Below are 26,606 nucleotides of genomic sequence, written 5' to 3'. Positions count from 1 at the left end.
CTTCGGCACTCTTGCATCCTTGATATAAACGCGCTTGGAATCACCGTTTCCCATGTGGAAAGTGTTGGTTTATAGGTAAATATTTTCTGTGGCTACCTAGAATTGAGGGCTGTTATCTCGATTTCTTCGTGTGACTTGTCTTCGGTTCTACATTTTAGCTATTTGCTATATATTGTACATGCCATGATGTCTACAGGAGATTCTTCATCCAAATAAAATTTAACCGCGACGCTGGAGGCGGTTCTGAACGCTGCGCTTCCTGTACGCACCGCCGTCAATGAGGGCCTGCTGACGACCAGGGCCAAAGTCAGGGGTACCACCGAGAGTACCGAAGATGTCACCAATGTAGTTCTTGGCCTTGACACCATCAGCGAAAGTGGCGTTCCATCCCTCGAGAATACCCTCAACGACCTTGATACCAGCCACGTAGAGGTTCTTAAGCGCAGGCTCGAAGCCACCCTGGTCAGAGTAGAGCAGGTTGTAAGTAGCGGAAGCGCCGGGGTAGGGACGGTCAAAGTCAGACGCGGTGCGCATGATGATGATGCGGGAGAAGTCGGTCAGCTTGTGGGCCGAGGAGCGGAGGAGGACTTCCAGGGTGGCGTTATCCTCCTGGGCGCTGGCGCAGTAGTCGCCGGTTCCGTTGGTTAGGACCTTGGTGGTGTTCTCGAAAGCGGAGCCGAGGATGTTGCCGCTGTAGTAGACATCGGAGGTTGCGACGTCGCACTCGACAACGCTAGGGGGCAGGCTAGCGGCCTTGAACTTTCCGCTGGGAGTCTTGTAGTGAGCACGGTAGGCCTGGGCGGTGGCGGAGTCGGAGAGGTTGGCCTTGCGGGCGAAGTTGGCAGCGATGGTGCGCAGCTCGGCGTTGACCTCGAAGACCTCGGTTCCGTAGATGCTGGTCGGGTACTGGCCGGGGTATTTTGCGCCCTGGGGGATATATCCGGTGGAGTAGGAGCTGTTCAGCTCACGGATGTCGATCTCATACTGGAGAGCGACCTGAACCGCGTACCGAGCAAAGGTTGCGGATCCAGTGGTGGTCTTCTTGGGGCTGACGCCGGCGATACCGGCGACGAACCAGTAGGTCTGGGTGAGATCGAACAGGGGCGAGAAAGCGACCGAGGTGACGGTGGCGGCGGCATTGATCTCGGATTCACCGGTGATCAGCTGGCAGATCTCGTAGTCCTCGGTACAGTGGACATCGGGGAACAAGGGGGAGAGGCCGGGGATGGTGACGTTGCGAGCCAGCAGGTCGAATTCGGGGATGTTCCACCAAGCCTGAGCTTCCGGTTCGAACTGTTTTGCTTGTCAGCTTTGTGCGATTGAGTTTCTGTGCGGGCGCGCATACCATTGAGACAATGAAGACCTTAGGGGCGAACGCCTTGGGCGTGCCAGTGGCTCCGGCGCATAGTGAGCTGCCAGTGAGCAGCAAAGAGGCCGCCAGTGTTCGGATGAGCTGCATGATGAAGGTGGTCTGTGGGATTCAAATTGACCAGGGCCCTTATTTGTAGCAGTCCGTGAAGAATTTTGCTCATTCGGCGCTATGCAGGCACCATCGTCCGATAAGTGGACATGTTGATGTATTTGGGCATGATCGGCGATCGAGCGGAGCGAATGTGAAGCTGGTCCGCAGTGTTATTGGTGCGTCATGGAGCTCCCAGCTGCGATTGAAGAAAATTGTTGGATATCAAAAGTGGGCTCCTTATCTCGGATTTTTTCGAGCTTATCTTCATTTGTGTCCGGAGCTTGCCGGATTTGCGCAACAAGCATTGTGGCAGAAGAGTAAAGCCGTTGAGCATATCAATCTCGCATTATCTCTGGCCTCTTACGTACAAAGATAGAGGTCAGCATACGGAGTAACGTACGGAGTAACGTACGAGGTACTAGTTAGGAATATTAGATCGAACACTATAAGTAGGCCCTAGTCCCACGGCTCCTGCTTCGGTACCGCAGCTTAACCGCGGACACACTTTGACCTTGTTTTCTGGTCAGCCAACGGAAGAGTCGCAAAGGCCTGCCAGGCCTGTCTAGGTTCGACTTTTCCATGAAACTCGGCGCATGGCATGTCTTCTGGTACCCGTCCTAGAGCCATGTGGCATTCTCATGCTTCAACCCAACCACTTGTGTTCACCACCGTCAATGTCAGCTGGCGATTCCCCAGGTGATATCCAGTTTCGACAAGTAAATTGCTTTCTGTTCAGGTGAATCTGTTCAGGTGAAGACAACAAATTACAAAGTATACGTCGCGCGATGTTGATTTTTGTGTAACCAATGTGATGGCACGTTCCGAGTACGTAGAAAAGAAATACTGTCAGTTTCAACGAAATCAGGTGAGAGCATAAATCGCAGCAAACACCACCAGGGCATACGTTATACGTTATATAAGGGCCGAGCCTCCAGTGACGCGGGGGCTTCAAGCCACAGGACCATAGACCATGGACGTGGGGCATGACGCATGTCAAACCGAGAATAGAACGGCAGTGACAGAGTGACAGAGTGACAGACAGGACAAGACAGGATATGCTGATCCCCGGAGATTAAACGGTCTTTCGTCATCTGACGTCATTTTAATCTATACGGGTGTCGCATAATAAAATCAAGGCCTGCTCGTATTCTGCCACTCCAATTTTGAGGCACTTCTCCTGCATCGCAATACCAACAGTTTTCCCGATATACACTCCCATCATATCTACCGCTATGCCGTCAATGCACGAACGGATCCGCGAGGATCTCTACAACAAAGAACGCGCGCTCTGGACCGCCCTCACATCTGCCGATCCAGCACCGGCAATCTTCAAACTCAGTAACCCGGAAGCAAACTTCATGTTCCCTCGACGAGAGATCCTCACATTCGATGACCAAGAAGAGTTCGCCAGGATGGTGCGCCCGCCCTTCCACCGATTCGACGGATACCAGTTCGAGCAAGTCAGAGTAATCATCGTCGATCTTATGGCTGGCGTGGTGACTGGCAAGGTCCGCGCGATCAGAGGGAAGAAGGAATATATTGCGTCGTTCTCAACGACTTGGAGTCAGGGTTCCGATGGAGAATGGACGCTCGCGGCTCATCAAGAAACATTGCTGTGATAGTCGTTCACTGTCAGGGATATATGTGGTGCAATAGGGAGGGGTATAGGCGAAATTGTATTTAAATGATATGATGCTACGCATCACGAGTCAACGAATCTTAATGCTATGCTGCATTCTTCATGCATACGCGAGAGTGAAAGTTGCGGAGTAGGCCCATCGAATCCACGTTCGGTCTTATCCATGGATGGAACCTGATCCCAAACAAATTCCACGAGGGCGTAAAATCCTCATTGGCTGGTAGGAAAGAAAGATGGTGAGACATGTATCAATTCTGATTCCTAGTCTCAGCTATGTTTGACGCATTGTCTCCTCGTGTAACGTCGGATGCAGTGTTTCAATAGCGCCTTGCGTGGTTCTTATGCAAGCGCCTTGGCATTATAACAATGTGGTGTATAGAAAAACACACCATAAAGTGTCGAGTATTCTAGAGAGATAAATTGTTAGGGAGATTCTTGTTCAGTCTGATTTATCAACACCAACTTTGAGGTCCTAGGCCACAAACACCCTCATCCGGGGAGATGACCATTTTCCTGTATGCAACATTGCATCAAGAAACAAAACTCATATGCACCGTGCCAACTCAGCTGCAGCAAACTTTAGGCGAGGATCTTCCAAGGTTTCCTCTTGCTGCGACTTCTCGACTCACTTTTGCCAACTACCTGTCCGCACTTCTGGCTCGATGGTTGCATTTTCAAGTCCACGGCACTGAAAGACGCGAAAGTCACCATGTTGAACCGACTCATTCATGATGAGCCATGGGGAGCTCAGTGGAGGTCCTCTATGTATTTTGTTGTTGCGACGATGGCAGTGGCTTTGCTAACGGGTAAAACTCCCGCGTCGTGCAAACAAAGGTCGTTCTAACCATGCCACTAGACATGTATTTGTACGGATTCCTGGTACCACTGCTTCCATACGTCCTGGAACATCGTCTGGGGCTCGACGAGGCCCTCACTCAGCGCTTCAGCACGGCATTGTTATCTCAGAACGCTCTGATAATGGTCGTTGCAAGCCCTTTCATCGGATCGCACGCCGATCGCTCGGGCGCAAAACGTGCATGGCTTCTGAGCGGACTTGGAGGTGCTCTGCTCGGGTCTTTGGTTATCGCGCTTGCGACTTCTGGTTCGTGGTTATTGAGCTGGCACCCTGATTGAGTTAACATCTAGTCGTCAGTCTTCACCTTGTTTGCAGGAAGGCTCATCCAGTCTTTTGCCAGTACTTCTGTCTGGGTCGTGGGATTTTCAACACTTGCGGACCATGTCCCCGCAAATCAAATTGGCAGGATGTACGGCTTCGTGACCGTTGCCGTTGCAATTGGGACTTCAGCCGGGCCGCTAGTCAGCGGAGTGCTGTTCGACCTTGGCGGGTACTGGGTGGCCTGGTCAAGTGTGCTATTCATCGTGATAGTTGATGTGATAATGCGATGTCTGATGATAGATAACACGGCGCGGGATAGAGCCGCCCACATAAAGTCGGACGAAGAAGAATCTGAAAGACAGACATTGCTATCACCTTCAACGGATAGCGAGGAAGAACAAACTTCTAGGACAGAGAAGACAGGCATCCACTTCTACAAGACCTTGCTTAGCAATGGCCGTTTCATAGGAGGCATCGCCTGTTATTTGTGCTTTGCAATCCTAACAGCCAGCTTTGACGCGACACTCCCTCTTCACGTGCGTGACACGTTTCAATGGGGATCTATGCCAGCGGGGCTTTTGTTTGCCTTTCTTCAGGGCCCGGGTGTGTTCCTTAGCGTGCCCATCGGCTGGCTGAAGGATCAAGTGGGTACACGATACCCGACCACGATTGGCTTTGCGCTGCTCGTACCTTTGTTGTGGGCGATCGGGATCCCGGGGACGAACGGTTTCCCTGGGCCAGTGCAGGGAAATTCGGACCGACCATGTACAGTGTTGCAGTGTGCGGTGCAGGGGTTGTGATTTGTCTATTGAATGGGGTGGGGATGATGGAAGCGACTCGTAAGTTTGTCTGATATTCCGACCCCTGACCCTGGCTAATAACAGTCGTTCGTATCTGCAGAGGCCGTGGATGAGATTCAAGGGAGGAGTCCTGGGATCTTTGGACGGAATGGTGGGTATTCCCGAGCCATCTCGTTAGTAAGCATGAGCTGGACGGCGGGGATGTTCATTGGGCCCATTTTGGCGGGATACGGCGTGGAGCAAATCGGATATTATGGCATGAACTGTGTTCTGGGTATGTTTGTCCCCTGTCAGAATCATGTCTCGGGGCTAACGTGACCAGCGGGGATGTGCGGACTTTGTTCCTTGGTCGCGTTCTGGAATTTGAAGTCGTCCGTGCCCCAACGGCCTGCTAGTCCTGTGGGGTAGAGCGAGAACGGGAAGACCAGCCGTGTCTCGATATATTGAAGAAAGGCCGGCGTTTGGGGTTAGAACCTAATGGAGTAAAGAAGGAGAAAAAACTTGGAAGACCAGCACTAGTGCGACAAAAGCACGAAAAGGGGGACCCAGAACTCACGGACTCCACATAACTACCTTTCGCACTGAAGGACATCATTCAGCTGTCACTACTCCGTATGAGTAAGGGGAGTCTAGAGGTCTAGAAGCACAGATGAAACAAAGAGTGGTTGGACCTCGGGGATATAGATAGTCTGAACCATGGAACCGGTGGGACCAGGGGATCTGTGTACCAGGAAAGAGCAATGAAATTGATCATTCCGACCAATAGGAATGCTAGAATCCAATCAGCCACTGCAAACTCAAATAAAGTACAAACGCACCTGTCAAAAAAAATCCTGACTCCTTCCTGAAGAGACTGATTTCTTTGTTTGACATTGTCAACGCCACCTTCTCCTGACTAAAGCCGCTCGCTTACTGGCGACGCCTTCAAAAAACCCAACTGGAAATATTGTGATCGATCAACAGTGACACGAAGACTCCACCTCGGAACCACGGATGCGACTGGGGAAAAAAGGACCGAATGATCTCCTCTCCGGCCGAACTAGTTTAGTTTTCCGAGGCCGTTTAACTAGTTTAGTTGGTCTTATATTATATAATAGTACGATGGGGATTCTGCAGGTGTGAAAAAAAAAAATCCTCTAGCTTATGCCAAGTCAGAGATTTCCTTAGCGATACACTCCACTGGCATCGGCAGATCAGGAACCTAACACTCACACAGCGGGACAACCATGATGGACACGATTCGTCCGAGAAATATTGTCATTGTTGGCGCAGGAATCGCCGGCATTGCATGCGCCATATCCCTGTCCAAGGAGCTCACTCCGTTTGTCCCAAACTTGCAGATCAGCGTGTACGAACGTCATGACATATTATCGACCTCCGGTGGCGCTATCAACTTGACACCCGTCGCCCAGCGGCATCTCGCACAATTGGGGGTATTGGATGAGCTCGATCGGATGGGCCCGGAGGGAGGTGCCGATGTGGATGCCATAGAGCTATTTTCCTGCCGTTCTGGCCGTTCAATCGGCTCCATCAACTTCACCGACCACAACGGCAAAGGCTTTGGCGGATACAAGGGCCGAAGAGTGATGAGGATCATCTTGTCGATGGCCATGTTGAACGTCGTGGACCGAACGAAGAACATCGAACTCATATTTGGCAAAAAGGTCGTCGGGGGCGAGGAGTTCGACGATAGAGCCGTTTTGCATTTCCAGGATGGCACCGAGACTTCCGCTGATTTAGTGATCGGCTGTGACGGCGTCCACTCGGCGGTCCGAACCCAATTCGTCGATGTGGATCGGCCTGCCGAGTACACCGGGCTGTCCTTTCTGCAAGCCACCATCGAAGCGGATACTCTTTCATCCCCCGTCCACTTCAAATCATCATCCCTCAATCTCTCTCGTCATGGCTCCATGCTCGCCAGCTATTGTGATCGTGAGAGCGACCAGATTTTCGCGGCTGCCATTGTCCAATTTAGCCAAGAAGCGCTGAGCCGCTATCGACTGGAGGCGGGCCAGGACTGGGCCACTCAGCATCGGATTCGTTGCGCTCTCCGCGAAGAGGTCAGAGCTCGTTTCGGCAAGACCTCTATTCCCTGTATCCGTGAGATGATTAACAGTCAAGCGGATTGGATGCTTTACCCCGTATACCAAGTCCGCCCCGGAGGCCGATGGTGTCTCAACCGGGTGATTTTGCTTGGCGACGCAGCACACGCTGTAAGTCTTCCCGATCGTGGGACATGATTAAATCTGACAATGAAATAGATGCCCCCGCGTGATGAGTCTGCAGCATACGCATTAGACGACGCGATCCTGTTCTCGCGCATCTTGGCGCGTTATCGCTCTGAGCCTCTGACTGAGGTGTTCGACGCGTATGAAAGCCTCCGACGCGATACAATCAACCACGCATTCAAAGAGTCCCGCCGCATGTGGGAGCGCAACCGTGACATGGGATTGCTGGAAGGAAGACTGAAAGAATGGATGATGTCCCTGCACCTCAAGTCCCACGAAACCGCACGGGAGGCTGCATGGGAATTTGACGCGACTAAGATGGCGCTCCCTACACCGGCACCGAGTGAAGACTTGGTGTCGTTGAACTCGTTCCTTCGTGAACGTACCATTTGAGAACAAGCATTTGATAAAGTGACGGAGTTTGGGTGACTTGCATGGAATGGAGCGTGTTAATTTTTAACAGATACCCGGCAATGAGTTGCATCTACATCATGTCGCGACTTTAATTAGCCTTCTACATACAGAATACTTTCTGCGATTTTTCATTTTTGATGATCGAATTAATTATTTTCCTTCGATCTAGCTCGTCTGATCAATCAATGATGATTTGCATACTACCGATCGACTACATCAACCACTTCCGGTTTTCTTACTATGCATTCCTGTTAGGAGTTATCGTTTACATGGTAGATTTGATACTAATGCTATCGCTTAATCAACGGTGCCTTCGCATGTATGGCTGAAGGAGGCATTCAAGCTGCTGCCATCTCATTGTTTCACTTCCAGCCCGGGTAGAGGGAACCATCAGTCTGGGCATCATCGTCTCGCTTCTTCCAGCCCGGGTACAGAGGACCGTCAGTCTGGGCATCGTCGTCTCGCTTCTTCCAGCCCGGGTACAGAGGACCGTCAGTCTAGGCATCGTCGTCTCGCTTCTTCCAGCCCGGGTAGAGAGAGCCGTCACCCTTGGAGTCGTCTCGCTTCCAACCGGGGTAGAGGGGACCATCAACGTTCGGGTCCACACCGTCGCGTTTCCATCCATCTGTTGGTCTTGGGAGAGCACTAGCACCTGCCGCAAGGCCAGCAGCGAGAGCTATGGCAAAAGAGAGCTTCATTCCGGCGTGCGATTAGCTGTTTGGAGTCTTGGGTCTCGTTAGCTCGGAGTTGAGATCAACGACGAGAGCAGACACACTTGAGTTTTGAGATGAGATTATGATCTGGAATTTGTTGTTTTCCGGGTGAGCGCAGGGTGAGAGACATTCTCCTGTCATCTTTCTAGTATTTATAGTCCATTGCCATGGATAGAATTGAGACTGGGAGGCCAAATATCAGTATCCGCATGCCTAATCGGGCTAAATCCGCCCAAGAGGTCTCATCGCATCAGCATGTCATCTTGGCAACGGTTGACCACAACCAAATATAATCCAATTAGATCATTCTTCTGGACGCCATTCGAAGGGTTTGTTGCCCCAGAATAGTTGTCAAACAAAACCACCATTGATTGACCTATCATGCAGCACTCACAGAACTCGGTCGCCCAAGGCCAAGGACCTAAAGTTGATGACCGCATTAGATCATGCTGTGCTATTGGCGTGTTCAGGCCAACTTGTAGTATGGCAACAAGCACCAAAGGTGCTAATTTATATCCTAGTCTTATATGGCACAATCCTGTCGCTGGCTTGCTACCAGTAGAGGAGGGCTGTCTCAGAACCCCAATATGCTTGAGCCTGTACCTTCCAGTCAAATCATGGATCGATCGCCCACTGATTGTGATTCACCCTCTATCATGTCCTCATCGCACTTTTAGTTAAAGGCTATTGCCAGACCGAATCCGTTTGAGTCTAGTGGATCCAAATGGCGCTTTGTAAAGAGCCAAAGTAGATCATTGTGGCTTTTCTGACTGCAGAACAAACTACAATGTCAAAGTGGCATTACTTACGACCTTCAAGGTTGCATCAAGGCTTCTGGTCATGCCATATTTGAAGGCGTAGGGCCCATGTAACCCTGGAGTGAGGCTCTTCACGAGTTTGCCGTGGATCCGTCGATACCACCTTTGTACTTGGACTGATATACTCCGAAAGATACGTAAATCATAACAAAATGCTGTCATGTTTTGATTTACTTGTAGTTGAGGATTGTCGATATGTCTTTCATATCGTAAACAACCTTGGAAAGACGTGGAACAATATGTGTTGTCGAGATGAGACACCCAGCATTTGCTGTCCTTGAAACCGAATGAGCGATCTAATTCCAAATGAGCCTCAGAATGTCTGGATCTTGGATAATTGCCGGGGAGCTACTAAAAATAAACCGAGTATAACTTTCTTCCCAATATTGCCCATCATGTTTCGGTCGGAAAGCCGCGATCCATGTAGTAAGATGGCACGAGGCTCCCCGCCGATGGAACTTGCAGTAAGCCTCATAGGGTGGCGTAAAATTGAACTAGAACAAACGAGGACATTGACAGAAAAGATAGAAAAACAATTGCTGACTCAAAAGAGGCAGGAAGAACAAAGAACTTCCACTGGGACTTTGGGAAAGAATGAAAAGACCCCGTTAAAAGCGACGGGCGTAACGAAGTACGAACCTTGGAACGTGCTTTAACAACGACTTCGCGTGTAGCATCGGCCATACCTAGGTACTTTCCAAGCTTTTGAACGACTCGAACTAGCTAAAGACAAGCTTCGAAAAGAGCCATCGCATCGGCAGCTCTCTCATAATGTAACCAAAAATGTACGACCTGCTGGTCTGTGCTCTAAAACGTGGAGAATATTTACTTCATAACTTTATGCAGCCAGAGATAGTTGAATTTGATCCACTATTCAAAACACTAACATACAACTCAACCAAACACAAGCTCAATCTCAAACATTGCTCACAATACTAACCCGCTGATTCTCTGGCTGCCTCCACCACTACTGACTTCATCGCTTAGAAAGTGAGAGTCTGTCCAGCGGTGCCAACAACAGCGCTTTGGACCTTGGAGGAACCGAGGAGGGTGTAGCTGTAGGGCACAGACTTCAAGGTACCAGCGGAAGCAGTGTTGGATCCGGAACCGAAGTCGTTGTCGTTGGCAACGGCGTAACCGCCGTCGGTGGAGTAGAGAGGCTTCTTGCTGCCGGAGAAGACGTTGGACTCAACCAAAAGCTGAGCACCCTGGCGGGTGTTGATGCCGTCGGAAACGTCGAGGTAGTAGCTGTTGTAGATGTGACCGGTACCGAAACGGAAGGAAGGACCGCGAGAGTTGATGTTGTACCAGTAGTTGTTGCTGTAGGTAACACGGAGGTGACCGGTGTCCTCGTCGCCGTTGCTGTCGGAGTGTCCAACAAGGGATGCCTTCCAGTGGTCGTGGATGAAGGTGTTGGAGACAGTGACGTAGTCGGCAGCGTGAGTGAGCTATTCCGCGTTAGACTCTGTCCGTGCTTGAGGTGTCAACACATTGTGCTTACATCAATCAGGCCATCGTAGTAGTCCTTGTCGTGATCGGTGTCGGAGGACACATCGCAGTGGTCAATCCACACATTGGTCGATTTTTCTAGAGGGAGTCAGCTGCTTTAAATAATTCTTGTAGGTTGATACACTTACGGACACCAATGGCATCGCCATTGTCAGCCAGAACCTTCTTCACACCCAAGTTGCGGATGATGACATTGGACTCTTCCTTGACCAGGCTGTATCGGGTCAATATCGGCAACGCGGACTTTTTTCTAGGAATATACTCACATTCCGAATCCACTGAGGATGGCGTTGGAGTCCTTGCCGAGAATGCTAGTGTTGCTTCCAACACGAACCTGATCGGCGGCCTTGGTGATAGTACCACTCACAACGACAACTTTGGCGGAATCGCCAGAGACAGCGGAGGTGAAGGCGGCGTAGGATGAAACTGTAGTGGTAGTTCCACCAGCACCTCCGGTGGTGCCGCCATTCTGGCTAGCATAGCCAGTGGCAGCCTGTAGAGACTTATGTTAGAGCGTACATCTTCAAGTCTTCAATGTGCCAATGCTCACATCATCGATGCTTGCGCGCTTTCCCAGAAGCTTCACATCATTCACAGTCGCGGTGGGAGCTCCCAGCGCCAGGCTGGAGAGACATCCGACCATCGCAACTGCGATCTTGCTGATAGGAGCCATCACGGTCACTTGTGTGAAGTTTAGAGAAAGAACGGAGTGGGTTTTCGTAAGGTGACAGTAGTAGTTGCTGGTAATCAGAAGATAAACAACATCAACGTGTGCAGAAAGGTCTTATATAGATATCTCACAGTCGTCTAGTGATCCCATCGGTAGCTCAGCATAGCCACAGACTATCCTCTTAGTCGTGATAGAATCTCCGTCATGGATAATCTCTCAAAGGTCTAGTCCAAGGAACTATCACACAGGTGGACATGACACCACTAATTCTCCGACGCCTCAAGTATCAAACTGATACTTCAGGGGTTGTTTTGACGGTTGCCAAGCCTAAGCCCATGCTCCTCCTCCGGGAGTCAGAGCTTGGCATTGTGAAGGATAGCTGCCAATCCGCCACGGGCCGAAGTTTCACAGAAAGAAAAAGGCTAGCTTGTGCATGTCGACCTGTGCGGAGAGCCTGTGAATGGAGCGATCATTGAGACCGATGGGAAGAATAATTCCACTTGCGCTGTACGAGAGGAGCTCGGACATCCGAAACACGCTGTGGAGGTGACGAATGCCGCCAAGAAAGCGGGAGTTTGAACACTTTTCGCCGATCTTGGCGTCTTTTGAAGCGTCACGCCGAGTATTTTCCATCAATTGATGCATTTTATGACATGACAAAAGTGGAAATGAAAGGGGGAATCAGAGGCTCTCACTTCGGTAGAACTCCGGCACTTGTGAACGAATTGTGCCTGTTTCATCACCTCGCTTACGGGCGATTTCCAAGAGATTGCCTAAAGGCTCGACATGTCGAAAGCTGCATCATGACTCAGTCAACGTGAAGTGATCTCAGTGCAGCCGTTGTGTGACTGACAGAATTACTCGGTCAAATGACGTGACGAGCGGCATAGATTTCTCCCCTCCTCATTACCCATGCACACAAACACAGCGGACCACCTTCCGCAATTTATGGAGACGTGGCGACTTCAGCAGAGTCCTGAATACCTGCATATTTGCCATTCAGCTGCAACGGACCCAAGTGTTGTGGCTGAGTAATCCCTGTCCCTGGCGGGAGTGTGAACTTTGTCCTTGCGGGGTGACTTTGCGGGGAATTAAACATCTCAAGACACTTCATCATAGGCGGAATGGCAGGAGCATTTTCATCCGTGCCAGTTGTCGACATCGCTCGCTTGACCGACCCTGCTACGAAGGCTGAGGAGCTTTCGAAGCTTCGTAATGCAATCTTTGTTGTCGGGTTTCTGTACTTGACCAACACCGGATTGGAGGTGCGAACATCCGGGGACTTCTGGAGCTCCATGCTAACTGGAGCAGGGTCTGATCCAACGTATGCATGACAATCTCCCAAGGCTCTTCGCGTTGTCCGAAGAGACCAAGGAAAAATGCAACATGATCAACTCGCCATCCTTCCTCGGGTACACCCGATTGGGTGCTGAGACCACTGCGACAAAAACGGATCTTCGCGAGGTATACACAAGTTTCTCCGGACTGTCACAGCTCATATCCTGACCTTACTTTCCCAGCAATTCGACTTTGGTACCCCCGGAATGAAGGCCTGGACAAAAACGGATCCCTTCTGGCAGCGACTCGAGGGTTCAAACCAGGTATCTGCCCCCTCCCCGCCAAAGTTGATACCCTTCATTTACTCTTTATAGTACCCAGACTACCCTGGTGCGCAAGACCTTGTGGACGGCTACCTCGCAAGAATTGACGATCTGGCGCAGAGCTTTGTGCGCCTTGTGGCCGAGTGCCTCTCCCTTCCATCGGATACTTTCGATGGCTTCAAGGGAAACATGAGTCGACTGAAATTTGTCAAATACCCGCAAGCACCGGAAAACTCGCAGGGCGTTGGACCCCACAAAGATTCTGCGGGTCTTTTCACATTCCTGTCTCAAGACAACACAGGCGGTCTACAGGTTCTGAATAAAAACGGAGACTGGATCGATGTCCCTCCCATCGATGGAAGCTTGGTGGTCAACATCCAACAAGGGTTCGAGGCAATCACTGGTGGTATCTGTGCAGCCACCACACACCGAGTCATCGTATGTCCAGAAACCCTCCCAGATTTCCCTTCGTTGACTCAGCTGCCTTTAGGCACCCACCTCGCAAACCCGATATAGTATCCCATTCTTCCTTGGAGTGAGACTTGATCTGACACTCGAACAACTGAAAGACTCAGCCGCCCATATTGTCCAGCGCATACCAGTGTCGGATGACAAGAAGAAACGAGCTGTGGATGTGCCAAGTGAATTCCTTTCGCCCCTTTACTCCTGTGTAAGTGACTCATTGGCCAGCCAGTGCTTTATTTTGAATTTGCACTGACGAGTCGCAGTTCGGAGAGGCACATTTGAGAAATCGGATCCTTAGCCATCCTGATGTCGGTCGCCGATGGTATCCAGAATTGTATCTTACATACTCCAAGCAGAGCTTAGAATAGATGTGTCGGGGCTTTGAGGATAAATGTGGCGATCCAATGAATAATGAGAGGAGGGTTTAATGCACAGGTGAACAGAGCTGTTCTGGTTGACTACCTCCACGGGTACGCAGTAAGCCTCGCAACACCCGTGGACCTATCCTGACCCGGGATCATTTCCACACCTCATCTCGTGGTGCCTTTTTGCTTGCATCCATTTATCTGTCCGCAGTCCTGGAGTTGAACACCTCGAAAATTTTGATCAGAACTACCTAGCACCTGCACCCCATCCATGGATGTAAGTGGGAAAATGTGCGACGAATTTTGGGGGTGATTGAACCGATATATACTGCTGCAGGGAATGACCACACTCGTCTCACCAAAAAATGAAAATCAATTTTTGAAAAGTCAGTGGCGGCTGCATGGGCCAATTTCAAATTCATTCCAAGGTTCCAAAGTTACACACGAGACAAACGATCAGATATATGCACGCACTCTGTGCAGGCAGAATTGTGTTCGTCATAGAGCAGATGGGGATTGAGACCCCCAAAATCCCCCGCGGGGTAATTTGTACTTCCCTTCAACAATCTCGCTAGAATGACAATCAATACTGCTGCCATCGAGGCTCTGAAGAGCCGCTTAGAGAATGCAACCCTCTATACACCGGATTCGGAGAATTATAAACAAAGTCTGATCCGCTGGTCGGATACCGGCATCAAACCCGCGGTACGTGAGATAACTCGCCGGATGTGATACACACCTAACTCTTTCCCAGGGAGCGGTAGTCCAGCCCACTCAAGCATCTGATATATCCGTTGCTCTACTGTGGGCACAAGAGAATGCCATAGAGGTCGCCGTCAAAGGTGGTGGTCATTCAACCGCAGGCACGAGCTCGAGCGCCGGTGGGCTGGTGATTGATCTCTCGCGGATGAACGGAGTCACTGTGGATACTTCCCGAAAAACAATCACTGCCCAAGGAGGAGCGACGTGGAAAGAAGTCGACGAGACCGGTGCGGCTCATGGATTGGCCGCCGTAGGCGGCACGGTCAACCACACCGGCGTTGGGGGTCTGACTTTGGGGGGCGGGTATGGCTGGCTGAGCGGGCAGTATGGTCTGACCATCGACAATCTGCTTTCCGCGACCGTGGTTTTAGCGGATGGTCGCGTCGTCAAGGCTTCTCTCTCCGAGAATGAGGACTTATTTTGGGGCCTGCGGGGCGCCGGGTATAATTTTGGCGTCGTCGTGGACTTTACCTACCAGGCCTATGAGCAAAAGGACCCCGTCTACTCCGGCCTGCTGGCATATACACCGGACAAACTTGAAGGAGTCATAGGCGCGCTGAATGCTATACTAACGGAACCTGACTCTCGCCTCGGGGCAATGTGCGCGTTCGCACTTTCCCCTGACGGCTCGGGGCCGATGATTCTCGTGGTCGGTTTCTTCAACGGTTCTCGGGAAGAGGGTGAGAGCAAGTTCGCCAGCTTCACGACTCTAGAGCCTGTTCTGAACACCCTTGATCTGATTCCGTACTCCATGGTCAACACACTCCAGAACCCACAGGCTACCTACGGCGATCGCAAGACCCTCAAAGGTATTTTCTACCAGCCGGCGCTGGACCCTAAGTTCGCACGAGTAATCTTCAATGATTTCATGTCCAAGATTCAATCCGAGCCCGACATGGCGACTTCGGCCATTCTCCTGGAGTTCTATGATATGCGCAAGACCTGCGAAGTGCCCTTGGAATCCACGTCGCTTTCCAGTCGCAACTTCACGCAGAATGGACTCATTTCCCTCAGATGGACCGATGCTACAAAGGATCTAGAGCACCGGGCGTGGGCACGAGAGGCCCAGAATAAGTGGAAAGCCGAGTTGGACGCCAAGTCCAGTGACCAGGGCGACGAGTCAAACGTGCCTCAGTACATCAACTATGCAGAGCGTGAGTTCTAACATGATGAGACTTTATTTCATCGAATGCTAATCCATTCTAGCCGGTGACTCGGCGGTCTCAAGCATTTATGGCCAAAATCTTGGCCGATTGCAGGGGCTGAAGGTCAAGTATGATCCTAACAACGTCTTCCACAAGATGCATGCGATCCCAATCGATGTGTAAATGGTATACTTGATCAAGATACGACATAGTATCGTTGCGATGACAAGGGTGCTTGATACAAGCGCAGTCTTGGCTGATAGAGCAAATGTTTTCTACAGCAGACTTCGTTTTTTACAAAGTGCTTGGAACTTGGCCAATGAATATATGATAAATCATTTGTACTCAGAATAATCTGCAAGGGCACCGTAACGAGTTAAAATCCAAATTTCTAAACTCACAGCCGCGGGAAAATATTGTACTTGACGGCTTTCACCGTGGTCCAACTTTCTAGAGCCTCCTCGCCCATGTCTCTCCCGAAACCGCTCTCCTTCACTCCTCCAAAGGGAACGTTAGGACTGAGCATAGCCCACGCATTGACAGTCACTTGTCCCGACTCTAGTGCTTTGGTCACACGATGGGCGCGACTGACATCGTTGGTGAAGATAGCCGCACTTAGACCGTGGTGCGAGTCGTTCGCCTTGAAGATCACTTCTTCTTCCGTGGAGAACTTGGCGATACTCTTGCAGACACACAGCCATTAGTCTTCAATTCTTGACACGAGGAAGAGAAAGATTGCTTACCGCGACCGGACCAAATATCTCCTCCCGCATGATCGTCGCATCATCACCGACATCCGCGAAAGCAGTGTTTTCGACAAAGTACCCTGTTTTCCCTATCTGCTCTCCACCAAACAGGAGCTTGGCTCCGGATTGTTTGCCTTGGCGGATGAAATCAAGAATCTTCTCATGTTGCACCCGACTCACCACTGGGCCCTTTGTAGTGGAAGCATCTAACGGATTTCCTGCGACAGTTGGGGCCTCGGCTGAAGCCTTTTTATAGGCTTCGATGAACCGATCATAAATTGACTCTTGGACATAGATCCGGGATCCCGCAGCACAGATCTGACCATTATTGGCTGTGATTCCGATCCGAGTCCACAGTAGTGCGTTCTCGAGATCGCAGTCATCAAACACAATAGATGGTCCCTTTCCACCGAGTTCCAGGCTGACCTTTTTCAGATTGGTCCGAGACGCGGCTTGCAAAATCTTGCGACCTGCCAGTGCGCTTCCAGTGAATGCCACCTTGCGTACCTCCATGTGCTCCGATAATGCCTGGCCCGCACTGGCGCCGTCACCTGTGACCACTGTAACAACACCGGGAGGGAACCCAGCTTCTTTGACCAACTCCGCAAGTCGCAAAGCGTAAAGTGGCGAGTTCTCAGAGGATTTGATGATCAGTACGTTGCCGGCCACCAATGCAGGGGCGAGCTTCCATATAGTGATCATGCTGGAAGAAAGTCAGTATCACTCACGCGGCATTCTGCGGTAGGCGATAAGACTTACAGAGGAGCATTCCACGGCACAATGGCGGCACAAACACCCAACGGTTCTCGATGGGTATAGGCAATGCCACCGTCCATATCCAGAGTCTTACCATCAATCTTGTCCGCCCAACCCGCGTAATATCGGAGACACCCGACGGCCTGAGGAATGTTCATCCCAATCGAATCGGTATAGAGGACACCGGCATCGATGGCTTCAAGGGAGGCCAGGTCTTGTGCATTTTGCTCCAGCAAGTCCGCCAACTTCAACAACAGCTGGGCTTTGGCAGGTCCAGAGACAGTCTTCCATATCTTAAACCCCGCCTTTGCAGATTGGACAGCATTATTGATATCCTCCGGTCCGGCAGCGGAGATTGTCCCAATTTGCTCACCAGTTGCAGGATTCTCTACCGGAAGTACCTGACCAGTGGACGAGGGCACAAATCGATTGTTGATGAACAACCCAGTCGGAACTTGTGAAAGTCAACAAGGGGATATGCTAGCCGACGAATGGCAATCTTACCTGTAATTTGGCGGCCTTGAAACCCGGTCACAGTCAGATTTGAAGCCATTTTTATCACCAGAAAAAGTTAAACACAGTCTTACAGCCAGGAGGAACAAGCATTTGATATTGACTTTTGTATCTCACCTCGGAAAGCATTCCGTTCGCGCGGAACTGGCCGTGAGATACCCGTTGTGCCCAGAGTGTGGGGGCCGATCGCCAAAAGAGGGGCGTCTGGCTTAGTTGGACCGCCGTTCATGAATTTGCAATCAATTTCCAAGGTCCTAGGTAAATGTATCATGCTCATGAACGAAATACCAATATGAAATCGACATGACCTTGGAATACCTATTTGGTTGTGTTTCCATACATGAGCAGTGTGCCAACTCCAGGATTTTTGGTTATGTTTTGCTCTAAAGAGGTCTCGCTGTATTTGACAAAGGAGATAAAGCACCAATTTTGAAGCAAGGAAGACTCGTATGAGCATATTTCCTTCGATAACTCTCTATACACGACCGTTGTACTGTCACCAAACCACCTGAATTATTGTGTTGACCCAGCAAGTGGAAAGGGTCGATAGTGTACAGAAATACACTTTTAGTCTATGCATGCGATGTCAGCGCGTCCATTCGTCACTCACATGGAATCCAACGATGGATATCCTTGGAGATGACTCACTCCCTCGGACTCTATTTGGCCTTCCAAAAGCCCCAAGCCAAAACAAGCAATGCTTTGATCCCGGCAGAGAGCCACAGGATAGGAGTAATCGCACGAGTAGCCTTGGTAACCCAACCGCCCACGATCGCACCCACGAGTGTCAACACAAAGGCAATGACTCTACGATCACGCTTCTCATTCCGTAAGAGGAACAGCTTCGGATCCGACATCAGATCACACAGAAGACTGGTTATGACCACGGTCGGGATCTCATTGAAGCCCAAGGCACGACTTGCCACTATCTGACCTGCCGATTGGAGACTGAGAAGCACAATAGGGACTTCTTGGTCCCACGGCGGCACTTTTGTTGATAGCTTCCCATCAAGGGTACTGGATATGGCGCCCCCTTGGACAAGTCCAGCTGTCAGCAGGATCAAACAGGCCTGGAGGGTGAAGGAGAGCATCAAACTTCCTCGCCGCCGCGCACCGAGGAAGCGATGTAGCTGTGCAAATAGGAATGACCCCAGGATAAAAGACCCGATCGAGGTGAGCGAGCGAGCCCAGCCATAGGGGCGGAGATTTTGTGAGGATGCACCTAGTCCGACGAAGATGGTATTTCCTAAACACCGATATCATCAGTCTCCGAGCTGGAAAAATGTCGAGATCGAAAGTGAAATGATCATACCAGTTTGCATAGATACGAAAGTGTTATAGGCTATGAGAGTCAGCGGTGCCAATTCAATAGATATGGGACTTTCTCCTACCGCTGTATATCGTGCTGTCCATGAGTCCCGATATCAAACAGCAGGCGAACAGGAGAAGGTCGGCATATTGCGGTTCGAGCTCCGCTTGGAAGGACGTGGAAAGTCCGCCAAAAGTACCCTTTTCAGGATCCATTCTCATGGTCGTCAAATTGCTCCAATTGAAGAAAGACAAGTTTAGTTCAGGGAATGAATAGTAAAGACGATATATTTTGTAGCGAGTGAAGAAACTCTCATTAAACTGTGAGTCCGAGCACAGCCTCCCTCGGACTTCTCGGTCGATCGCATCGTGGTCATCTCTACAGACAAATGCACCCTAAGACGGAGCCAAGCCGTGAAGAAAATCCCGTCAGTCCGTGGAAAAAGGTCGGATCTGCAATCTTAGAGACGAAATAAGAATAGCCACTATCACATGTCGCGCATAATCATCAATGTGTTTCTGATATGTTTCTGTTGGGCCCCATACCGAGCCCGAGTTGCTAACTCCCCGATGCGTGTGTAGAGCGCCAAGGAATACGTCGGTGGAATAGGTGATGCCGAGAAACTTGGCGGCAAACTTCTCCTCCCGAACTCCACTTGTAAACATGATCCGTGTTACAATGGGTTCTCATGGAGGGGTTGGTGTACTACCCGCTGTGCATGATCGCATAGCCTTGTGGCAGCCAAGAGGTTGTTTACAAGTCCTGGTTTGCGAAGGCGACGGAGGCGTTGGGGGCCAAGGCTCAGCATCAATGAAGCAGGGTCCTGTTGAACGATCCCGGGTTTCAACCCTCCATTTCGGCTTTGAGCACATCGACGTCCAATTCGGTCATAACCCCAAGCACCACGCCCAGACTTTCCATGAACCCGTTTACGGACACACGCAGCATCCGGTTGGTCGTAGCCGAGTATGTAGTTTTGAGCACGGTCTTAGACTCCTCAGGGTCTTGTTTTTGTTTCTTTTCGCGTGGCTCGGATGGCGCTTCAGTGACTGGGGTCTCGAGGGAGAAGGTCCGTCGTACGAAAGGAGATAGTTCGGCGTCAACGCCCAAAGCGCGCATCGCGGACGAAGCTAGGCGATTGGTAGGCAGGGGCAGACAGATAGTGCTAAGGTTCCCAAAGTTAGTGTGTGTTATCTTTTGCTGGCATGTCGAGACCGATGAGGGGACCCGTACAGTGAGTAGGGGAACTCGGCATTAGCGGGGGCCGCGGAAGCCATGGCGCAAATAATGAAGCCGAGATATACGTGTTCGGAGTAGAGGGGGTGGCCGATTGAAAGTGGTTAGCGAGAAGCACCCGAGTGGGAATCGTCGATTCTGGCGGCCGGGGAGGAAAAATCCTGCTGACTAAGATATCTGATGTTCCAAGGTTTCAGCCCTGGCACTCTAGGGCTGCAGGATCGACACTCCCATCGCATACAACATGTTGTATTCATGCTAAATAGCGCTCTGGGCACTCTCTTGCCTGCGGATCTCCCGTGAAGAGCTTGGCGAACTAGGGTCCTCCTGTGAAACGGTGCATTTGGCCAAGGTTTCCCCTCTCTGAAGATTACTGTCTTGCATATCTCTAAGCACAAGGCGCAGCTTGCGCAATTTACAGTCATTTAACCGAAGCCTATTAGATTGAGGTGACCATGGTCTGCGCCAATATTGCTCCAATCCAGATCATCAAATCAATATTACCCCCGAAATATGCATCTCAGACCTGCGTTATCTACACCCCGGCCCCAGCAGATGACGATACCTACCCCAAGGCTATTGAGACTACCGATTGATGGGAAAAGTCCGAAAATTCTTTCCGAGGGTCTAGCGTTGATCTCGCGTAATATGGCCTCCTCGTGGAATCATCGGAGCTGAAGTCATTTGAAGTCTAACGAAGGATCGGTACGACGCGAAGGTGAGATAGGATAATCGCGTGTACTTGGCAAGGGGAGGAAGGTTGCATTCTCAGAATACCAAGACTTTTCTGTGCTTCGGTGTGAGTCTGCTGTCCTCTTCGATCAGTCAACCGTCAATGCCCTATGTTTCGTCACTCGATCCAACGAGACTACGCAGGCAGACCGGCCTGAAAGCTATAAAGAGCTGTGTTCCCTTCGAGCAAGTGAATGTAGTACAAGAATCCAAACACAAAGAAAAGTACCTTTCAATCAGACATTCCAAGATGACCATCACTATCACTGTCGAGAAGGACGGATACTACGAGGTCAATGGCGCAAGGCAAGAGCCCACTGTGTCCCTATACGTGATACCCGCAGCCTCCAAGCTGCGCCGCATGCTCAAAGACACCAAAGACTTGATCGTGTGCCCTGGTGTTTACGATGGACTCTCCGCTCGCATTGCCATGGAGGTTGGCTTCAAGGGTCTATACATGGTACGTACATGGTCATCAACCCAATGGACCCAATGCTGATTAGGCACGAAGACTGGCGCTGGAACTACCGCGTCACGCCTGGGAATGGCAGATCTTGCTCTGGCACAACTTCATGACATGAAGACCAATGCCGAAATGATCGCGAACCTGGATCCATTTGGCCCACCTCTGATCGCAGACATGGACACCGGCTACGGTGGTAAGAAATTATCACACGCATGCGAGCAAAGGAATATACTGACAAAATCGTCATTAGGCCCCTTGATGGTGTCAAAGGCTGTTCAGCAGTACATCCAGGCCGGTGTGGCCGGCTTCCACATTGAGGACCAAATCCAGAACAAGCGATGTGGCCACCTTGCCGGAAAGAAGGTCGTTGGCCTCGACGAGTACCTGACACGCATTCGCGCCGCGAAGTTGACCAAGGACCGGCTGCACTCTGACATTGTCTTGATCGCCCGAACCGACGCGCTTCAGCAGCATGGCTACGATGAATGCATTCGCCGACTGAAAGCCGCCAGAGAGATTGGTGCCGATGTCGGACTGCTCGAAGGTTTCACCTCCAAAGAGCAAGCTCGACAGGCAGTGCAGGACCTGGCACCATGGCCTCTCCTTCTCAACATGGTAGAGAATGGAGCTAGCCCCCTTATCACCACCAAAGAGGCCGAGGAGATGGGATTCAGGATCATGATCTTTTCCTTCGCTACGATTACACCGGCCTACCAAGGCATCAGGGCTACCCTTCAGCGACTCAAGACAGAAGGGGTCGTCGGCACTCCCGAGGGACTGGGACCCAAGACAATCTTCGATGTCTGTGGGCTGATGGAGGCCATGAAAGTAGATACGGAGTCTGGAGGTGATGGCTTTGTTGATGGTGTTTAAGTTGAAGCATTCCACGCTTGTAAATGTCAATCAGTCTGCAGATAAGGAGGTAGTGAGATTATTCAATCACTTAGAAGTTCAAATTGCAAGCAAGTATCTCATATCCAGGTGTGACTCAATCATGCAATCAAGCACGTGGGAGCACCGTCCGCACTATGGCTTTCTCAACAATCAAATGCCCATTTTTTGACTCTTTGTAGACCCCTGGCCAGACGGTATATTCGATGACCTCTCCTATGGCATGTTCTTTCATCGGGTTGCGCATGCTCTCGGGGCGGAAGGGAGAATCCGCGATGTGGGTCCAAAATGTGTATTTTGACTCTTGATATTCGAGTTTGGCTTTCAGTTCAATGCATCTGCGCAAAATATTCCTCAGCTGGTTGTCTTCGGTGATGGCAATACCGCCGTTGTTTCCGATCTGCTGCATGATGAAATCACACTGCGACATCAACCTCGGCGCACCAATATCGAGGGCGCCCGTGCTCATAGCAAATCGCCAGTGCTGTGAAACATGACTTGGGCCTAGGAAACAGTTAATCAGTCAATGTTCGATGTGTGACATGGACTTCAAGACCAACATTTATGTCCAATGACATTATTGATATCTGTCATATACTGGTTGCTTTCTGCCCCACAACCAACGAAACTGCTGGTCCAGAAGTGTTGATGAATTAAGCAAGATATCTCCGACTGAATTTGTGCAATCAGCGGATCTTCAGCATTCAAGGAACCGAGTCCGGGCTGCGCATCGAATAAACTCCTGATGTGGCTCAATACCCACTGCTCTAGATCAAGATAGAGCACGGTCATCTCTTTTTGACGTCTTCGTCGGTTAATGTCTGTACTCCAGTTTGAAGGGTTGCAATATTGGAAGTTAGAATGTTGTTCTCCTTCCTGATAGTAGCCGCTATTTCTTCAACGTTTTGTAGAGCTTCCAAAAGACGACGAACTTTCTCACTGGCAAACAAATGGGCCTTTTCCGAAGCTCGAAGTTGTTTTTCAACTCTCCCAAGAGCTCGGAAATACTGTGCTGCCTTTTTTTCCGCGAGATCTTTGGCTTCACCCAGGGACTGCTCATGTGCTCGAGATTTTTCGATCTGCTGTTCGTGGGGTTAGGCTGGGACAAGCAATTTAGTGCCCACCCTGGCGTGACATACCTCGTTCAAACTTGCCACCTCCATCCATAATTTTTGGGCATTCGGGTGATCTGACAAGTCAGCAAATCTGCTCATATGGAAGAGGTTAAATCTCACCATCATTTCCAGAATCCGCTGACAGCGACGTGTTGATTCGGTGACCCAAAAAATCGAGAAGCCCCATTTTGGCAGGATGGGGAGCTAGATAGTGGATTGGGGAAGAAGCATCACACCCCTGCTGCCTCAGAAAACAGAGCTTTTCTTTGACGCGGCAATCACTTACCCGTGGATCAAATACGTTTGATGACACCACAGCGAGCCATACTTCACGACCCCACCACCGTGGAACACCAAGCAAGCATCCAATCAAGCTCCTCAGTCATTTTGAAGAGGGATGTACATACATCTATGTTTGAGAAGACCGACAGAAGCCTTTGCTCCTTCAACCCATCATCTCCTTCTCGCATACATTATCAACTTCCTGCTTGAGCTCTTGTTCTCTACAATCTTGGTTCAAATACTAGCAATGGGAAAGCCCAAGAAAACATCCTTGGAGCGCCGAATGTCAAAAATTACGGTTGTGGATGATCGGGCGCGACTGATCGTCGGCTTAGATTTTGGCACAACATGGAGCAGGTATGTGTGCCCCGCCATTCTCTGCTCAATACATAGGCTAACATTAACTGCAGAGTCGCCTTTGGAATGGAGAATTGTCCTGGTGATATTGAGGTCATCCAGACATGGCCAGGAGGCAGCAACAGTGAGCCCAGTGTGCTTAATCGGATGGGGCATACCTAAACAAATCATCACAGGAACCACCGAGAAAGTACCTACCCTTATTTCGTATCGAGGGACCAAACTCGCTTGGGGCTATCAGATAGACTACACCGAGGAGGGGTCAAAAACCACTATTCAGGGATTGAAACTTCTTCTAGACGAAAGCCAGGCTTATCGATTTGAGCCCGCCAGAGAATCGAAACTCCTTATCGAGGAGTTGGGCAAAACACCAGTTGGCGTTGCTGGAGACTACTTGGAGCATGTCGTGGCTTTTTCGATGGAGATCCTAAAACGCCGGTTCTCAACTGCCTTAAAAGCGATGGAGATACACTACTTTTTGACAGTCCCGGCTGTATGGTCAGACAAAGCGAAAGATCTCACATTGCGAGCAGCTCGTCTAGCTAGAGTCCCAGCAACCGCTTTGACCTTGCTATCGGAGCCAGAGGCGGCAGCGGTATATGCTATACAGACTATGCAACCTAATTCAATCAAGGTATGTCATCATCATGTTTTGTCGCTTTGCGCAAATGTCTAAGATGAACAGAAAAACGATTGTTTAATTGTCTGCGATGCCGGTGGGGGAACAGTGGTAAGCTACGCATCCTTGCATTCCTATATGGCGTGAACATAACGACCGCGGTGTTTAAGGATATCATCACATACCAAATCACCCAGACGGAGCCATTGAGATTTGCTGAAGCTACCGAGGGAGCAGGTAAGCAACCAAATCCGTGTATGCTAGAACTCCCTGAATATCTTAATAGGTGGCGTCTGCGGATCCATCATGTTGGATGAGCAATTCGAAGCGCTATTGAGGCGGATCTACCGTGACGACTTTGACAAAGAGATTCCCCAACATGCCTTGAGGGCTGCCAAACAGTATTGGCAGGACTACATCAAGCCTACATACAAGGGGGTGCTTCATGGGGAGGAATTGAAAGAAACCCCATACCAGGTGCCACTTCCAGGATTGACAGATCTCCCAAGAGCGAAAGATTTCGATCATGGTATATGGTTCATGGAGCAGTATATTCGACGTTCTGATTTTGAAGCAAGCAATTCTGACATGTTCTAGTGATCAAGTGAAAGGGATCTTTGACCCGATAGTCGAAGAGATAGAAGACCTAATTGGGGACCAATTGCTTCGACTGAAGCAAAAGACACTTCTCCCAAAGGTCAGTCCCGATGTCGCTGTTGTCAGCTCCAATCTCCAAAACTGATTAAGGTTTGTGATAGGCCATGCTGTTAGTGGGAGGGCTAGGCTCATCGGAGTACCTGTTCCGACAACTCCGCGCCTCATTTGATGGCATAGAAGTCATGCAGCCCAAGAACCCGTATGTGCAAGATGGTGAAAGCAATGTTCTATGCTAATCATTGAGTAGATGGTCTGCCGTTGTTCGGTACCAAGTGAAAACGTAAATTCTAGGAGTTTCTCAGCTGACAGAACTAGTGGCGCGGTTCTTCGTGGTCAAGAAGGCAATCGTGTCGACAATCGTGTCGCTCGATGCAACTACGGTATAAAACACTGGTCCCGCCGGGCGAAGCCTTCGCTCAAGACTAGATGGTGCCCATACGAGGAGAAACGGTACCGGACTGATTGCATGACATGGTATATAACCAAGGTTCGTACCGAAATCCCGGTGATTTATGACCTTGGGAAATCAGCTGGTTGTGAAATCACTTGCTCACTTCGCGCCTAATAGGGGATGTCTTTGGACACAAATATGCCCATTTCTTTTGGCTTCTATCGTACGGTCCCACAGGCTGACATTGACACAAACCTTGTGTTTCGAACGAAGTTGAGATGCAACCACAGCTCCAAAGGCCCTCTCCACCTGGATTCAAGTAAGTTCGCCTTGGAATTTGATCCGAGTGTTGAGGTTTTGACAAGAGCAGGTGTTTCTAATCTCTGTGAAGTAGAAGCAGACTTACGCAAGATACCTATTTCCTCATTCACAAAAAAGCGAAACTCGAAAGGTGCTGTGTATTACGTTATTGAGTACAGCTTGGTACTAGTACCATCATCTGCATCATTGATCTTTGAGTTGCATTTCAACGGCCTCTCCTATGGAATGGTTCGATCTCGCTACTGAGTGCCAATCTCTGTGATGGTGAAGATCCATGGGGTCCTTGTCATTCGACTCGCCATGATACTACTGTGGAGTCTATCGCTTTACTCGACCAGAAAGATTCCTTGGCTAAAGATTCGATGAAATTTCCTAAAGTGAACAGACCAGAATTTAGTATTTTCAAATCCAAAAAGTAATTGATTAAAGTTTCAAAGGACTATATCAGCAATCATGAGTAAGCAGTGTGAAAATTGGGACAAGCAATCTAGGCAATGTTTTGTTTGA

General features: G+C 50.1%; 14 protein-coding genes across 14 annotated transcripts; 7 read left to right on the top strand and 7 right to left on the bottom strand.

Annotated features, from left to right (window-relative positions):
* Positions 1–219: 219 nt before the first annotated feature.
* N7506_008400 (purine-nucleoside phosphorylase) lies at positions 220–1,459 on the bottom strand (the record flags this gene model as incomplete). Its single annotated transcript, XM_056957693.1, has 2 exons — positions 220–1,293; positions 1,346–1,459. The coding sequence occupies 2 exons, from the start codon at positions 1,457–1,459 to the stop codon at positions 220–222; spliced, it is 1,188 nt and encodes a 395-aa protein (XP_056807083.1).
* A 1,235-nt stretch (positions 1,460–2,694) lies between these two features.
* On the top strand, positions 2,695–3,081 carry N7506_008399 (nuclear transport factor 2 family protein; the record flags this gene model as incomplete). The annotated part of the gene is made up of 1 exon (XM_056957692.1): positions 2,695–3,081. The coding sequence occupies one exon, from the start codon at positions 2,695–2,697 to the stop codon at positions 3,079–3,081; it is 387 nt and encodes a 128-aa protein (XP_056807082.1).
* Positions 3,082–3,810: 729 nt separating this feature from the next.
* N7506_008398 (uncharacterized protein) lies at positions 3,811–5,291 on the top strand (the record flags this gene model as incomplete). The annotated part of the gene is made up of 5 exons (XM_056957691.1): positions 3,811–3,907; positions 3,958–4,203; positions 4,255–4,754; positions 4,835–5,057; positions 5,119–5,291. Coding segments are annotated over 5 exons (1,239 nt in total), but the record flags the coding sequence as incomplete, so codon positions are not given.
* A 956-nt stretch (positions 5,292–6,247) lies between these two features.
* Positions 6,248–7,639, top strand: N7506_008397 (FAD-dependent oxidoreductase; the record flags this gene model as incomplete). Its single annotated transcript, XM_056957690.1, has 2 exons — positions 6,248–7,231; positions 7,280–7,639. 2 exons carry the CDS (start codon positions 6,248–6,250, stop codon positions 7,637–7,639), a joined length of 1,344 nt encoding a protein of 447 aa, XP_056807080.1.
* A 518-nt stretch (positions 7,640–8,157) lies between these two features.
* On the bottom strand, positions 8,158–8,358 carry N7506_008396 (uncharacterized protein; the record flags this gene model as incomplete). Its single annotated transcript, XM_056957689.1, has 1 exon — positions 8,158–8,358. One exon carries the CDS (start codon positions 8,356–8,358, stop codon positions 8,158–8,160), a length of 201 nt encoding a protein of 66 aa, XP_056807079.1.
* Positions 8,359–10,174: 1,816 nt separating this feature from the next.
* On the bottom strand, positions 10,175–11,373 carry N7506_008395 (pectate lyase family protein; the record flags this gene model as incomplete). The annotated part of the gene is made up of 5 exons (XM_056957688.1): positions 10,175–10,639; positions 10,693–10,778; positions 10,829–10,914; positions 10,967–11,193; positions 11,251–11,373. The coding sequence occupies 5 exons, from the start codon at positions 11,371–11,373 to the stop codon at positions 10,175–10,177; spliced, it is 987 nt and encodes a 328-aa protein (XP_056807078.1).
* A 1,121-nt stretch (positions 11,374–12,494) lies between these two features.
* On the top strand, positions 12,495–13,804 carry N7506_008394 (isopenicillin N synthase family dioxygenase; the record flags this gene model as incomplete). The annotated part of the gene is made up of 6 exons (XM_056957687.1): positions 12,495–12,635; positions 12,682–12,834; positions 12,891–12,971; positions 13,023–13,409; positions 13,462–13,641; positions 13,700–13,804. 6 exons carry the CDS (start codon positions 12,495–12,497, stop codon positions 13,802–13,804), a joined length of 1,047 nt encoding a protein of 348 aa, XP_056807077.1.
* A 573-nt stretch (positions 13,805–14,377) lies between these two features.
* N7506_008393 (FAD-binding oxidoreductase) lies at positions 14,378–15,891 on the top strand (the record flags this gene model as incomplete). Its single annotated transcript, XM_056957686.1, has 3 exons — positions 14,378–14,506; positions 14,556–15,717; positions 15,770–15,891. 3 exons carry the CDS (start codon positions 14,378–14,380, stop codon positions 15,889–15,891), a joined length of 1,413 nt encoding a protein of 470 aa, XP_056807076.1.
* Positions 15,892–16,105: 214 nt separating this feature from the next.
* On the bottom strand, positions 16,106–17,763 carry N7506_008392 (putative aldehyde dehydrogenase; the record flags this gene model as incomplete). The annotated part of the gene is made up of 4 exons (XM_056957685.1): positions 16,106–16,390; positions 16,452–17,157; positions 17,214–17,664; positions 17,715–17,763. 4 exons carry the CDS (start codon positions 17,761–17,763, stop codon positions 16,106–16,108), a joined length of 1,491 nt encoding a protein of 496 aa, XP_056807075.1.
* Positions 17,764–18,382: 619 nt separating this feature from the next.
* On the bottom strand, positions 18,383–19,253 carry N7506_008391 (YoaK family protein; the record flags this gene model as incomplete). The annotated part of the gene is made up of 3 exons (XM_056957684.1): positions 18,383–18,969; positions 19,036–19,065; positions 19,115–19,253. 3 exons carry the CDS (start codon positions 19,251–19,253, stop codon positions 18,383–18,385), a joined length of 756 nt encoding a protein of 251 aa, XP_056807074.1.
* Positions 19,254–19,875: 622 nt separating this feature from the next.
* Positions 19,876–20,309, bottom strand: N7506_008390 (CTAG/PCC1 family protein; the record flags this gene model as incomplete). Its single annotated transcript, XM_056957683.1, has 2 exons — positions 19,876–20,197; positions 20,266–20,309. The coding sequence occupies 2 exons, from the start codon at positions 20,307–20,309 to the stop codon at positions 19,876–19,878; spliced, it is 366 nt and encodes a 121-aa protein (XP_056807073.1).
* A 941-nt stretch (positions 20,310–21,250) lies between these two features.
* Positions 21,251–22,339, top strand: N7506_008389 (isocitrate lyase/PEP mutase family protein; the record flags this gene model as incomplete). Its single annotated transcript, XM_056957682.1, has 3 exons — positions 21,251–21,460; positions 21,512–21,659; positions 21,717–22,339. 3 exons carry the CDS (start codon positions 21,251–21,253, stop codon positions 22,337–22,339), a joined length of 981 nt encoding a protein of 326 aa, XP_056807072.1.
* Positions 22,340–22,466: 127 nt separating this feature from the next.
* N7506_008388 (uncharacterized protein) lies at positions 22,467–23,659 on the bottom strand (the record flags this gene model as incomplete). Its single annotated transcript, XM_056957681.1, has 5 exons — positions 22,467–22,861; positions 23,121–23,124; positions 23,185–23,439; positions 23,497–23,546; positions 23,593–23,659. 5 exons carry the CDS (start codon positions 23,657–23,659, stop codon positions 22,467–22,469), a joined length of 771 nt encoding a protein of 256 aa, XP_056807071.1.
* A 342-nt stretch (positions 23,660–24,001) lies between these two features.
* N7506_008387 (Hsp70 family protein) lies at positions 24,002–25,952 on the top strand (the record flags this gene model as incomplete). Its single annotated transcript, XM_056957680.1, has 10 exons — positions 24,002–24,111; positions 24,165–24,235; positions 24,288–24,745; positions 24,797–24,841; positions 24,901–24,967; positions 25,017–25,278; positions 25,328–25,427; positions 25,489–25,586; positions 25,635–25,652; positions 25,703–25,952. 10 exons carry the CDS (start codon positions 24,002–24,004, stop codon positions 25,950–25,952), a joined length of 1,479 nt encoding a protein of 492 aa, XP_056807070.1.
* Between the last annotated feature and the right edge of the window lie 654 nt (positions 25,953–26,606).

Source organism: Penicillium brevicompactum (assembly GCF_028827555.1).
Source record: "Penicillium brevicompactum strain IBT 35665 chromosome Unknown utg000006l_segment0_segment0, whole genome shotgun sequence".
Taxonomy (NCBI): Eukaryota; Fungi; Ascomycota; class Eurotiomycetes; order Eurotiales; family Aspergillaceae; genus Penicillium; species Penicillium brevicompactum.
This window is presented reverse-complemented; position numbering and strand designations above follow the sequence as displayed.